The sequence below is a fragment of the Charadrius vociferus genome, unplaced genomic scaffold (genome assembly GCF_000708025.1).
Source record: "Charadrius vociferus isolate BGI_N301 unplaced genomic scaffold, ASM70802v2 scaffold444, whole genome shotgun sequence".
NCBI classification, from domain to species: domain Eukaryota; kingdom Metazoa; phylum Chordata; class Aves; order Charadriiformes; family Charadriidae; genus Charadrius; species Charadrius vociferus.
This window is the reverse complement of record NW_009648242.1, coordinates 1,948,395-1,962,145: the sequence shown is the minus strand read 5'-3', so window position 1 is coordinate 1,962,145 and position 13,751 is coordinate 1,948,395. Positions and strand designations below refer to the sequence as shown.

The 13,751-nt window shown below is 44.2% G+C and overlaps 1 protein-coding gene across 1 annotated transcript in view; it reads right to left on the bottom strand.

Moving 5' to 3' along the window:
* Positions 1–513: 513 nt before the first annotated feature.
* ADTRP (androgen-dependent TFPI-regulating protein) overlaps positions 514–13,751 on the bottom strand; it is a 34,031-nt gene continuing 20,793 nt past the window's right edge. Inside the window, exons 5-6 of the mRNA XM_009884184.1 lie at positions 9,348–9,499; positions 514–557 (exon numbers count right to left, since the gene is read on the bottom strand). Coding sequence (XP_009882486.1) covers positions 514–557; positions 9,348–9,499 — 196 coding nt within the window. The remainder of the gene's footprint in view (positions 558–9,347; positions 9,500–13,751) is intronic.

The following is a 13,751-nucleotide window of genomic DNA, read 5'->3' as shown; positions in this document are numbered from 1 at the left end:
CGTTAGAAGAACTTGGCTTCATGGTGAACTTTCTGAGCAGACATTCCTAATTACGGTCCTTGTTAGCCCAATTTGTTATCTAGCTAGCTTGGAAGTCACAGCACTGTTAAAATTATCCCTCCTCTTAATTTTTTCCAGACTTGATGAAGGCCGATCCAAACAAGAGCTGGCTTGCATTCACAGGTCTTTACAGAGTGGTGCCAAGCTCATGAGGGAGTTCATTTACCAGTGACGAGTTTTAACCATGGACACATCCTCACGTACATTGTGCAAGAGATGAGAAATCTGTGTAAACAGATGAACACAATTTTCTTATTCATAGCAGTTGCAGAGTTATCATGTAAGAGGCAAACATTTCATATTTTCCACCAGTTTTCCATATGTCTGATGACATAATGGCTTCACCAGAAGCTGCAATGCATTGGAGAAAGGATTTATCACAGCTGCATTTATTTTCCTCTACTTCATGGCTTCAGCATTCATGGAGAGATTGTTTGGCTTGAAGAGGAGGATTCACTTGCCTTTCCGCCTGTAGTCCAGTATTACTATTGAATCTCCTGTTTGGAGGCAGAGGAGAAGAGGTTATTGGGGGAAAAAAAAAAAAGACACAACAAAGAAGCCCTCTCACAGATCAAGCACGCTGTTGGGAAGAGGATGTGAACCTGACTCCAGCTTTCTGATATCCCTGGGGATCCGAACCTGTCTGGGAGTAGGAGTAGGCTATGAGTGCAGGGCTTGCAGCACTTCAGCATTAGCAGCTGGCTCAGAAGTTGAATGAGCCTGGGATGTCCCTAGCAAGTAAGGCATTACTTGACTACCGAGGAATGATTTTGGCTGCTCATGGCTTGAGCATACTCTTCGTGGGATAAAAACCTGGCTCAATGGCCAGGCCCGAAGAGTTGTGGTGAATGGAGTTAAATCCAGTTGTGGGCTGGTCACAAGTGGTGTTCCCCAGGGCCCAGTAGCTGGGGCCAGTTCTGTTTAATGTCTTTATCAATGACCTGGACAAGAGGATCGAGTGTACCCTCAGTAAGTTTGCAGACAACACCAAGTTGGGCGGGAGTGTTGATCTGCTTGAGGGTAGGAGGGCTCTACAGAGGGATCTGGACAGGCTGGATGGATGCACTGAGGCCAATGGTATGAGATTGACCAAGGCCAAATGTCGGGTTCTGCACTTGGGTCACAACAACCCCATGCAGTGCTACAGGCTTGTGGAAGAGTGGCAGAAAAGCTGCCTGGTGGAAAAGGACCTGGGGGTGTTTGTGGACAGCCAGCAGAATATGAGCCAGCAGTGTGCCCAGGTGGCCAAGAAGGCGAATGGCATCCTGGCTTGTATCAGGAATAACATGGCCAGCAGGACCAGAGAAGTGATTGTACCTCTGTACTTGGCACTGGTGAGGCCCCACCTCGAGTACTGTGTCTGGTTTTGGGCCCCTCACTACAAGAAAGACATTGAGGTGCTGGAGTGTGTCCAGAGAAGGGCAATGACGCTGGTGAAGTATCTGGAGAACAAGTCTTATGAAGAGTGGCTGAGGGTACTGGGGTTATTTAGCCTGGAGAAAAGAAGGCTGAGGGGAGGCCTTATGGCTTTCTGCAACTTCCTGAAAGGAGATTGTAGCGAGGTGGGGGTCAGTCTCTTCTCCCAAGTAACAAGCGACAGGACAAGAGGAAACGAGGCTGCCCAGGGAAGTGGTGGAATCACCATCCCTGGAGGCATTTGAAAGATGGGGAGATGTGGTGCTTAAGGACATAGTCTAGTGGTGGTTTTGGCAGTGTTAGGTTGATGGTTGGACTCGACAATCTTAAATGTCTTTTCCAACCTAAACAATTCTGTGATTCTATAAAATCTACTGTGGGTCACATCCCTTAAAAATAACAGTGCTTTGCCAGTGGGGAAAAAAACTATCTGTCACCAAACAAGCCTAGCTTGGTGCAAGAATATGTGAAAAGCTTTAAAATAAAGCTCATCTGAAAATGGCAGCAAATGATTAGTCCTGCAGCTAAGATATCTGGAGCATCCTCACGTGTCTGGCCAGGATGGCAGAGGACCTACCAAAGGCCCCCAGCTTTCCGAAGCACTAGCTAGAGACCAGATGTGCTACCTTGGGGCACCAAGCGTGGCAACAACCAAATATATTTGGGTACCCTTATCTAAAGCACTGTCTCAGACTCTGTTTTTCCTTGTTGATGATTATTTACCCACAGGAAACCCTCTTTTAAAGGTGCTTTCTTTGTCCATAGGCCTCAGAGGCTCTGAAACACTAATTGCTGTATTTTATTTATCTCCAACCTGCGCAGCATTTGGCAATTGACCTGATATGGAACAAAATCCTGGTATTTCTTCCTTCCCAAATGATCCTGCAATTATTTTGTACTGATCAAATAGTTATTTTAAAGATGAGGGAGAAAAAAACCCACCACAAATCCAGACTAGCCTGTGAGGCCAGGGACAGCATATTAGCAAGCACCTGTTAGCGTCTGGCCTCCAGTGATGAAATCGTAAGCGTTGGATTGCCAGAGCTTCCGATCGGGTCTCCCTCCAGTGGATCATCAGATAAACTTGTCAGCAAGAGTAGGGCGTGTGACAGATGGTGCAGGTTTCCTTTAAATAGCTAGGCTCCTCTACCCGAGGGGTAAACTGCAGCTTGGGGGAGTGACAAATATGCAGGATATAAATATGCCATCACAGGTTTGTGGCACAACTAGGATGAATGGATGAGACAAAAGTAAATATTCGTATTTAGTTTGCAAACTCTGGGCTGTAAATCCTCTTAAATTTGAGTTGCGTTTCTCACTGGCAATATAGTGAAATTGCAGATATAAACATTACTTGTTCACTGAAAGAAATAGATATACCCTGGACTCTTATTCTTTGCTTTTAAAGGCATGATAGAAAAAATGAAGATATCTTCTGGAAAGAAGGTTCAGTTTAAAAAATCCCTCCTGGACACTGTAATAACGAAGGGTGGAGTGGAGCCTGTGTCTGGTTTGATAACGACCTGCAGAACATGAGCATTTTAACATTCATATTAAAACTGCTGTTCATAAGTCTGTACCAGTACAACAGTAGAATGACTTTGTATCCCACACAATTGTCCTCTGCATCCCTTTATTTGCCACTCAGGTTTCTGCAATCTCAACAGCTGCTCGGAAGAATGAGAGCATCAAGAATTCAATTGTATTATAGTATTGCTTTGTATCGCACAGATTCATGCGCTGCCATAGGCTGGGTTTCCCAATAGCTGACTGCAGGGTATTAAGGAGGCTTGGCTTCACAAGCGTGTAAATACAAAAATAAAACCCAGGGAAAACAATCAGTTCCTAATGCATGTAATATATTTCTGGAAAAGGCATTTAATGCAAAAGTACTCCAAAAAGAGGAGGAAAAATAAGTTAAGGAGAAGACTGCCATCTAACTTTAGCACAGCCTTAGGTGAATTAATTTCAGCAATGTCTTTGCAAGATATTCAAGAGCTCCCAGAAGATCTGGAGGAGCACGTCCATCCATGCCCTCAGCGCAAGGAATTTACTCTACTGTAAGTTTCTTCTTTTTCCTGAGAACAATGGCTATCATTCTTGTTGTACTGCCTTATCCCTTGCTTTAGAGTATCTTTAATTCTGGCTTTGCCCCCTGCCCACTGTTCCTCAACCAGCTGCTGGCCACATCTTTCCCTTCTGGAGGACAGCGAGCATCCAGGCGGGGGCCTGTTGGAGCTGCTGCCCACCCCAGCAGCCAGCCTCCCTTTCTGCCCCTTGTCTCTCCCAAAGGGTGGTTCCACCGTGCGGGATTGAGCATTTGTCTGGACTTGGCAGAGGCCTTGTGGCTGTAAAAATCTCACAGGTGGTTTGCCCAGTGTCCCTCAGCAGACATTTAAATCACTGGTGGAGCACATAGCTGTTGCTAGCTATAGCTTCTGTCCACCTGCATTTCAAAGTATTGAAATGAAGCAGCTGATAAATGTTTGGGTTTTTTTTTTTCAGATGTGTTAGATGGAAGACAAATGAATCTGCCCCATCTTCAAATGCTGGTGCCAGAGAAGAGACCTCACCTGAAATGTTGCTCCGTCTGATGTGGACAACTTTGATCTGAGTTTCTCCTGTGGATCTGATTGTCACACAGGAGCAAAACCTGAGGAAAAACTGCCCTGCTTTATTTTTGAGGGTTCTAGTTTGACTGTTCAAAGTAACGTGAGATCAGTTGCCTGCGTAATGTTTTCTACCCATGAGGAATGGGAGAAGCTGTCACACGGTTCATCTTTGGTACTCGGACCCTGCAGCCAAATTCTTGGCTGAGGTAAATTTATGGCAGTAAAAGAATCAGCCCATTGTTTCCAGTTATCCTCTTTGGAGTTTCTGTATTGCTCAACATTGTCTAGTACTCTAGAAACTCTGGGATTTAAAACAAAAAAAAAGCCATTACTGGTACTATTTTCTGTGCCTCTCAGGCTGTGCAGCTGGGTTGCCTTAGTTACCACCAATCCAACTGTGCAAGGGGAGGGAGAGGCACATGAGAGATAATACATTTTTAAAACCTCCAATACCGTATGAAACAGTTTGTCTATAAATAATAAAACAAATGTAGGGTCTGGCATCTTTTGGTTGTTCTGAAAAGGAAAAACAAGGTCATGTTGTTTGACAGCCTGGCTTTTCCAGCTCTCAGAAATGATAGTGCATCTTTTTGGTCAAGCACAGGACATAGCTTTAAAAATTACTTGCTCGGAGTTGAAAGCTGCCATCCATGGACTTTGGAATAACTTGGAGCTAAATACACCTTTAATAGTGAGAAAGCGTAAATATTTACACAGCTGGTTTTAGAAAAAAGTGATAGTGGCCTGAAGCTATAAAGGAACATGGAAGAGAGCCCATATGAAGCATGGTATACTGTGGGACAAGCTTCATTTGCAGCCTACAGTCCGCCACAGGATGTAAGTCCAGAAGGAAACCAGGCTTGCCTCTCATGGGGAGCTATTTGGTAATCACTTCTTGTACCTCCAAATAATCACAATTTATCTGGGCACACACTTCAAGTGGGAAGGAAAGGAAAAAAAGAAGCAGCTGCCCTGGAACCTCTCCCTTTGGGCAAAGCCTAGTTGCAGCAGCCCAGGTAGGGCTCTCTGCCTTGGCAGATGCCACCAGCATCAGGTCTAATTGCTTGGTGGCTACAGGTGTTATTAAAGAAGGCGTTTCTAGACGTGCCTGTAGAAACCTATGGCATTACTCTGTAACTCAGACTGTGGCTTTGGGGGACAAAGAAGGCAGCAAAAGGGAGGGCAGAAGTGCCCTTCCACGTACCCTTTCTTTTGGGGGAGGGAGGAGGTGGGCATGGTGGAAGGTATGGAGAAATTAAGAGGTTTGTTCTCTGCCACCACAGATTGTTTTGCTTTGTGTGGGGGGGTTTCTTTTCTGCAGGGTTATTTTAACTGCATCGTCTCCCTTATGGTGATGGGAAGGTGAGACAGGAAAGGAGAGGATGAAAATAGTATGTGGAGCCATTCTTGCTGCAAGCAGAAAGGTATGTTGGAATCGTGTCTTCATTTGGTTTGCAGCTGTTTTTACTCTGGCGATGCTGAGCCAAAGATTTGTCTCAGTCAGGAACATATTAAGACTCTGGTACACTGTAATTTGGAATAGCTTCCCTCTGGCTGTGTTGCAATGCTTATTGGGACCTTGTTATCAATACCAGCATAAGAAAGTCTTACCCTTCTCTTGGGTGGACACAGCTGAGAAATGGATCGGGAAAACGATCCGAGTTGAAAACAGTCCCTGCTCACAAGAAACAGGCATCTGTGGTGGAGCAGGAAGGAGTTGAGGGGTGGTGGGCAGGAGCTCGTTGAGAAGTTATTGCCGCCAAAGCCCCCATATTATGAAACTGCAGCCTCAGATACTGCAGAGTTGCCAGCTACTGGGGTGCAGCTGGCAGCTGCTTTTATCCATGTACAGCAAATCTACAGTAATTCCGCCAGTCCTGGAGGTGAAGAGCTGAGGATGCACGTGAAGTCAGAATGGTTTGTGCAAACATGGGAAACTGTAACTCAGGGAGAGTGCTCTGCACGTGGATGAAAACACCATCTAATTGTTAAGGCTGTGATTTTGTGGGTCCTTTGAAAAATATCAAGTGTGCATGGAGAGGCAGACCCACCACACACAGGGAGCCTCCATGGATTGCAAGGGCACCCCAGACATCAATGGGGGCTATCGTGTATGCCGTGTTTATATATATTCTCTGAGGTTACATTCATGCTATTGCAAGTGGGGGTGCTTTTCAGCTTATATGTGTGCACAGGAAAGAAAGTTGGGTGCTTGCCCCGGTTTCTTTAGAAATCACTTAAATTAACATCTCTTTCTTAAGTGAGTACGTTTAGTCAGCTGTTCAAAATGCATCTAATTTTTACAGTTAATTTGATTTCTGCTTGGCACGACCTTTTGTCTGATCAATTAACACCTTGGAAATCAAATTATTTTAATTCTGATTATCTCCAACGTATGCATCAGGCATACTCTAGGCCTGAAATTACTAATATGTACTCAGTGATGAAAAAATCAGGTATCTAGATGTATCAGATATCAGATCTCATTTAAAGACCTATACTGTCTTGTAGGGATGATGTGGTCTTTGATTAGTAATAGTTACTACTTATGTGATGCCTCTTAAACCAGAGCTAGCGTAGAAAAACTGTGGATCTGTTTTCATTTACAAGCAATCCTCATCTCATATCATGTTTATGCAAGAATAGAATTCAGCCAAAAATTCCAAACATGGACATGTAGAGCAAGCATCTTATTTGCAAAGGTATCAAGCGGTGAAGTTGGTTATTCAGCACATTTGAAAGTCAGTCTGCTGCTTTTAGGTAACTGAATACGGATGGTGAGAGACTAGCTACAGACACTCTACTTTGGCTTGACAGGCATGTGAGACTTCACAAAATGGATCAGGCATCAAATGTTCCCAGAGAACAGAGGGAGGTTGTCTTATTTATTTTCAGAGGTGTTTTTCCAGGGCTTTTTCTTTCATCAGAAAGCTAGTTTAAGAAATTGCAAATGTTCACACATTTGTCCTAAATAAAATACACACGTTTTCCTGACAGGAACATTTTCATCCTCAAAAACTTAATCTTGAATGAAAAAGGAGAGAGGAAACCAGAGAGGAGAAGGAATAATAATAATAATAATAATAATAATAATAATAATAATAGTATCATCATCCCATGCCAAAACCCCAAAACTGCTTCATCGCTTCTTTCTTTCTTCTAGCTGTTGCACATGTCTTCCTAAACTACTTTTTTTTTTTCCTAACTGCCCATTTGTCCAAGAATCTGTATTTCATTTTCTTTAAATCATTACTGATTATAGCACCACTAAAGCAGAAGAGAAGATGGCTGAAGTGCTCAACCAGCCACTTTCCATCATTTACCAGCAGTCCTGACTAATCAGGGAGGTCCCAGTTGACTAGAGGTTAGCAAACATGATGCCCATACACAGGAAGGGCTGGAAGGAGGATCTGGGGAACTACAGGCCTGTCAGTCTGACCTGAGTGCCTGGGAAGGTCATGGAACAGATCATCCTGAGTGCCATTACGTGGCACACGCAGGACAACCAGGTGATCAGGCCTAGTAATAGTAGGTTTATGAAAGGCAGATCCTGCTTGACAAACCTGATCTCCTATGACAATGTGACCCACTTAGTGGACAAGGGAAAGGCTGTGGATGTTGTCTACCTGGACTTTAGTAAAGCCTTTGACACTGTTTCCCACAGCATTCTCCTGGAGAAACTGGCTGCTCATGGTTTAGATGGGTGTACTCTTTGCTGGGTAAAAAAATGGCTGGAAGGCCGGGCCCAGAGAGTTGCAGTGAATGGAATTAATTCCATTTGGCAGCCGGTCACAAGTGGTGTTCCCCAGGGCCCAGTAACTGGGGCCAGTTCTGTTTAATGTCTTTATCAATGACCTGGATGAGGGGAACCTAAACTCTCAGTAAGTTTGCAGACAACACCAAGTTGGGCGGGAGTGTTGAACTGCTTGAGGGTAGGATGACTCTACAGAGGGATCTGGACAGGCTGGATGGATGCGCTGAGGCCAATGGTATGAGATTGACCAAGGCCAAATGCCAGGTTCTGCACTTGGGTCACAACAACCCCATGCAGTGCTTGCAGAAGAGTGGCAGGAAAGCTGCCTGGTGGAAAAGGACCTGGGGGTGTTTCTGGACAGCCAGCAGAATATGAGCCAGCAGTGTGCCCAGGTGGCCAAGAAGGCCAACAGCATCCTGGCTTGTATCAGGAATAATGTGGTAGGCAGGACTAGGGAAGTGATTGTACCTCTGTACTTGGCACTGGTGAGGCCCCACCTCGAGTACTGTGTCTAGTTTTGGGCCCCTCACTACAAGAAAGACATTGAGGTGCTGGAGCGTGTCCAGAGAAGGGCAATGACGCTGGTGAAGTATCTGGAGAACAAGTCTTATGAAGAGTGGCTGAGGGAACTGCGGTTATTTAGCCTGGAGAAAAGAAGGCTGAGGGGAGACCTTATGGCTTTCTGCAACTTCCTGAAGGGAGGTTGTAGCGAGGTGGGGGTCAGTCTCTTCTCCCAAGTAACAAGCGACAGGACAAGAGGAAATGGCCTCATGTTGTGCCAGGGGAGGTTTAGATTGTATACTAGGGAAAATTTCTTCACCGAAAGGATTATCAAACATTGGAACAGGCTGCCCAGGGAAGTGGTGGAATCACCATCCCTGGAGGCATTTAAAAGATGGGCGAAATGCGGTGCTTAGTGATGTGGTTTAGTGGTGGTTTTGGCAGTGTTAAGTAGATGGTTGAACTCAATGATCTTAAAATTCCCTTACCACCTAGATGATTGTGTGATTCTATCTTCTCAACAGTTTGTAAAACTTCCTGAAGTTCTCTTTTACTCACAGTGCTGCTGCAATGCTTTCACTTGGATATACTAATGACTTCCTATAAATTGTCAGTAAACAGTGCCGTTCCCTAGTCTGAGAAACACCACGTGATGCAGATGTAAGAGTTTTATCCAGAGAGATTTAGCTTCTCTGGACCCTTGTTTGCGAAGGAATTAAAATCCAGTGATTATGCTGGTAAGAGGTGCTTCTCGAGCCATGTTGGAGAAACCTGGCCCAGCCTTTTATCTGCTAGGACTGGGATTCTTGCTCCAAATTGTTTTCTGTTTGTTAATAACTGGTTAGGACCCGGCAATCTCTATCAGACATCCAAATACCACCCCCCAACCCGCAGTGTAGAAGGGCCACCTTCCTCTCCCCACCTGCCTAGGAAATCACAGGAATTCATTTTAGATATTTTTTTTTTTCATATGGATGGAAGTGAAAAACAAAACTTGGACTGACCCCATATCATACGGTTGAGGAACTCCCCGAAGTTGTAGAAAGAGATGATGATGGCAAGGCTACCGGCGAAAAAGGCTGCTAGCCCGGCTGGGCTGAACAAAGCGAAGAGAGGATATACCCACTCTCCTGTTACAGAATAAATCCACAGGACCCTGGGCAAGGAGAGAAATGACCTTTGGTTAGGACCATTCAGTCAGAAGAACCACTTCATCATTTCTAACTCCTGAGTGGCTGAGTTATCAAAACAATATTGATACAGAGAAAATTAGCTCAGCTGTCAATACATCTTCTCGGCATTTGGGCTATTTGCTGTGAAGCACACTTGAGCTGCCGCAAAATGAGATGGGTTTCAGTGCAGGTTGAAATGCACATCATGTTCTGCTGTCACCCTGGTGGCATTGGCTATTAACTCAATAAAATAGTAAAATGCTCAGAAATAGGATGTGCACTTGGCTACACTAAGTGAGGCATATTCAAATAAGCTCTCACGTATGCGTTTGCTCTTTAGTTACAACAGCTTTTCAGTCCCTATCCAGATCCTAAGGGTCTGTGGGGACAGAAAGTGCTGTTTCCCCACTGTCCCTATCCTGCCACCCTAATGTTGTTTTGGGAACGGAAAGAGGTTTGCAGGAGGTGAGAGGGCAAGGGGAATTCTCCGGCACCTTTTCTCTTGGGCTAAGAGGAGGAGGAGACAGGAGCAGGTAGGTAGGAAACAGATGTAGCCGCTTTGCTCCTTTGTGCCAGAACCATTTGCAAAGCACTGTTTGGAAGGGGGAAAGAAGGAGAAGGAAGAGGATTAATATGCCTGCTTTATAAGGCTTCTTTTCTTCTACTTGGGCTCTCCTTTTCCACCTTTTTCTTCTCTCAAAAAATGTCTATTAGTGGCTGTCAGTTCACTGATAATATTTTTATTGCTTATGGCTCGTGAGAGTGGTAGCAAATGCCTGGACTTAAGAATATAAAAATGGTCTTTATATATTAAATAGAGGAAAATATATATTTTTTATGGATAAAATTAAATATATTTGCATTGAAAATGTAAACAATATAAAAAAATAGGTCAGGTCTCCAGTGATTGCTATGAGGACGTGCCATTCTAACAATGGACAGCACTTCCCTAAAAAGAACCTTTGGGTCAAAGAGTCCTAAAAGGTTTAATTCCTTATTAAAAAACCCCACATCTGAGGAATATGCCATACTTTTCACCACCAGTGCTAACACGGGAATGCAGTCCCACTCTCTCTGAAGGCACCCAGCCTGCCATCCTGCCCTTGAACATCACGCCTCAGAGAAGTGACAGAGAGGCTGCCTCACCAGCCCCAAACTGTGTCAGGAAACTGAGGAATGGGAGAGTACTAAGGAAAAAAAAAAAACCAAACACAACCCATGTCTGAAAAGATGATTTCTCATTTCTCTAGTTAGAGCAGGGAGGGGTAGGACATAAAGAAGGAGGGGTTTTACCTTGCCTGGAAGAGAGATTTGCTAATCCTCACCCAAGGGGTAGAGCGGAGAAATGGAAGGGGGGTGGCAGGGGAGCTCTCTGGGCTGAGCATGGGAATGTTAAGTGTAGAGACTCATTTTCATGATTTTAAGATAGGTTCTTTCATCAAGCAAACTGGGCTGTGACACATCTAAATAGTCTGTTTGGTTTTGTTTTGTTTTGTTTTGTTAAAAAAAAAACAAACAAAAAAAAACCACCAACCAAACTGCACCAATGGCCACAGAGAAGCTGAGAAGAAATGCTGAAGACCAGGTGCTGACTGGAGCCCATGCAAACGTCAGCATGCGTTCTTCACTGCATAGGGCTACTATTTTTTCAGTGTAAAACAGACAGTGACAGAAATTGTCTTCATATAATGAAGAACTAATATATTTACTTCATATAACAAAGATCTTGATCCAATTCAACCAACCGGTGTGCCTGATATGAAGCACTTCAACCTGTATTTTTGAACCTAAACAAATGGCTATGCAGAAGCACTGAAGCACTTTCAGCTTTCTGAGTTGGTGGGAGCTATGTGCTATCAGGTTTTTTTTGTCTTGGGGCATACCTCCAGATTCCTGAGCTTACTCATTTTGATCACAGAATAATTAACAGTTTTGAGGGTTTTTTTTGCTACGGATTTCATAATTGCACCCCACAACTTGCAAATGCACATTGATATTTCTTACGGATAATCACCTGTTAAATACATATGCGGGCTGCAGAGGCTTATTATTCTGAAGATTTCATTTTACAAAATGTCAATTTCCACCAAGATTTTACCTTGGATATCAGTGAGTGAGTCAGAAGCAGTCAATGGCCAGAATTATGGGGAGATAACAGCCCTGGGTATAACCAAAGTTGCCAAACTGCTATAGAATGGAGGTCAGCATATAGACACCAGGGAGAGGTGATGTGCTGTCATAGTACAGCCGGATGCAACTAGAGGATTTATCCTGTCCTCTCATTACCTGTTCATTAATGTTAATGGAACCACTGCATTCACTGAAGGGAAAAAAGTAAGTATCTCTAGGGAATTATTAAATAGGAAGATCCATAAAGGAGAAAAAAATGTGTTGGGTGCATATGAGCTCCCTGAGACTGTGGTTAATTCAGATTAAAAGGTTGTGAACTGAAAATGAGCGTGCAGTGAAGGAAAAATATTTTGATTCCTAACAGAGGTGGAATATGGACATATGACAAGAAAGCCCTCAGTCTCTAGATTGAATTTGCTTTGGGTTTTTTTGTATCTTAGTTTTGTATACAGGGTAAAATCTAGAAGGATTTATCTCTCTTACAAATATAGTTTGAACTTTTTGTCAAAAAAACATGCAAAATTGTGAAGATTAAGGTTTATTTTATACCTATCTATTATCACTCAAATGGAAAGGGGCCATCTATTGTTACTTCCTTTTGAAGATTTAAAATGCCAGTTCTAAAACTTCTATGTTCTTCACTGTTTTCAATGTGATGATTCGTGGAGTAAGGCATTACTTAATGCAACCAGGGGATGCAAGATCCATCCTTGCAGGAATTAACTAACAATGCCTAACGATTCTCCTAGCCCTGGAGTCCCGCAACTGAAAACCACATTTCCTTTTTGAACACAGTGGGTATTCCAAGCTATCGCGAAGCCCCGCTCAGAGGCAGGTACCTGGTGCCAGGTGTCACCGGCTGCTCGGTTTCTCTAGTGCCTTGCAGGGACCAGTCGATGCCGGGGAAGGGGAAGCACAGCGATGTCGGGGACAGTTCAAGGAGAGGCTTTTAGGAAGGGCTCTGTAGCTTGTGAAATGTAAGGGGCCCAAATGGGGCTATTAAATCACCAGGTTGCAGCACTGACAGTAAAATATGTACACGTGTTAAGATTTCAGTGCACAGGCTAAAAAATTTTTCTGTTAGTTGAAAGCTGTTTTCTGTGGTTGCAGGGAACCAAGACAATGAGGGAAAAAGAAAGCAGACGGGAGGTCCCTTGCTGCTTCGGGAGGAGAGAAAGCGACAGTACTGAAATACTAATGTCATTTATCCAGTTATCAGAGCTCTGGGACGCAGGCCACAAGTGCTCTAAGGACCACCTTCCACTCAGGACCCCTGGCAGCAGCATGCAACATCAATTCAAAGAAGATACTGGGAGAGCTCAGATGTGTTGATCCTTATTCTTTGATGAGGATCCAGGTCCTGGCATGAGCCGTGTCTCCTGTGGGGTGAAATTGCTCAGCTGATAGGGGCTTTAGGGGAAAGCATGGCACATGTGACTGCAATAGTTGCATGGAGTGCTGTCTGGTGTCAAAGACAGTAAAAATCAAATGCTGTCAGAAGACAACCAAAAAAAAAAAGCTGGTGTTAAGCAACTGAGTGAACCAGAACATAGAAAAGGAATTTAGGAAGCCGTGGTCATAATCCTATTAGGCTCTGGGCTGGATTAGGATAAATGGCTCCTAACTTGGTTATGTAGTGTAGCAGTGAAGTCCATTGCTTCTACAGCCGCTCTGATGGGTTTCAAGTCACAAGAGCATTTCATCTGTGCAGTTTATTCTGTATTCCAGATTTTCATTTGGTGGGCTGAAGGTAGTCTCTAGCTGAGAGTGAGAACTGGTGGGTAGGAATGGGAAGGATGGATTCCCTCATAGTCTCAGTGACTTCTCAGAAGTCTTTGCATGGGGACGTTACCTCTCTGCTGACCAGTTGTTCTGTATCCTCCACCCTAGAGCTCTGGAAAGTGATATCACAGCATACCCTGAAACTGTATGGACCTGTTCCTGAGCGGAGATTCAACATAAGGTGTACTCAGAGTGGTTTGAAGTGTTGGCAGCTGCCCATAGTTAGATGGAGTGGGCAGTGCATCCAGACCCTGGTACTGCAGCCAGGATGCAATGAGCAGGAGCGGATGCAAACTCAGCCCCAGGGGTGCGTGATGCACATAG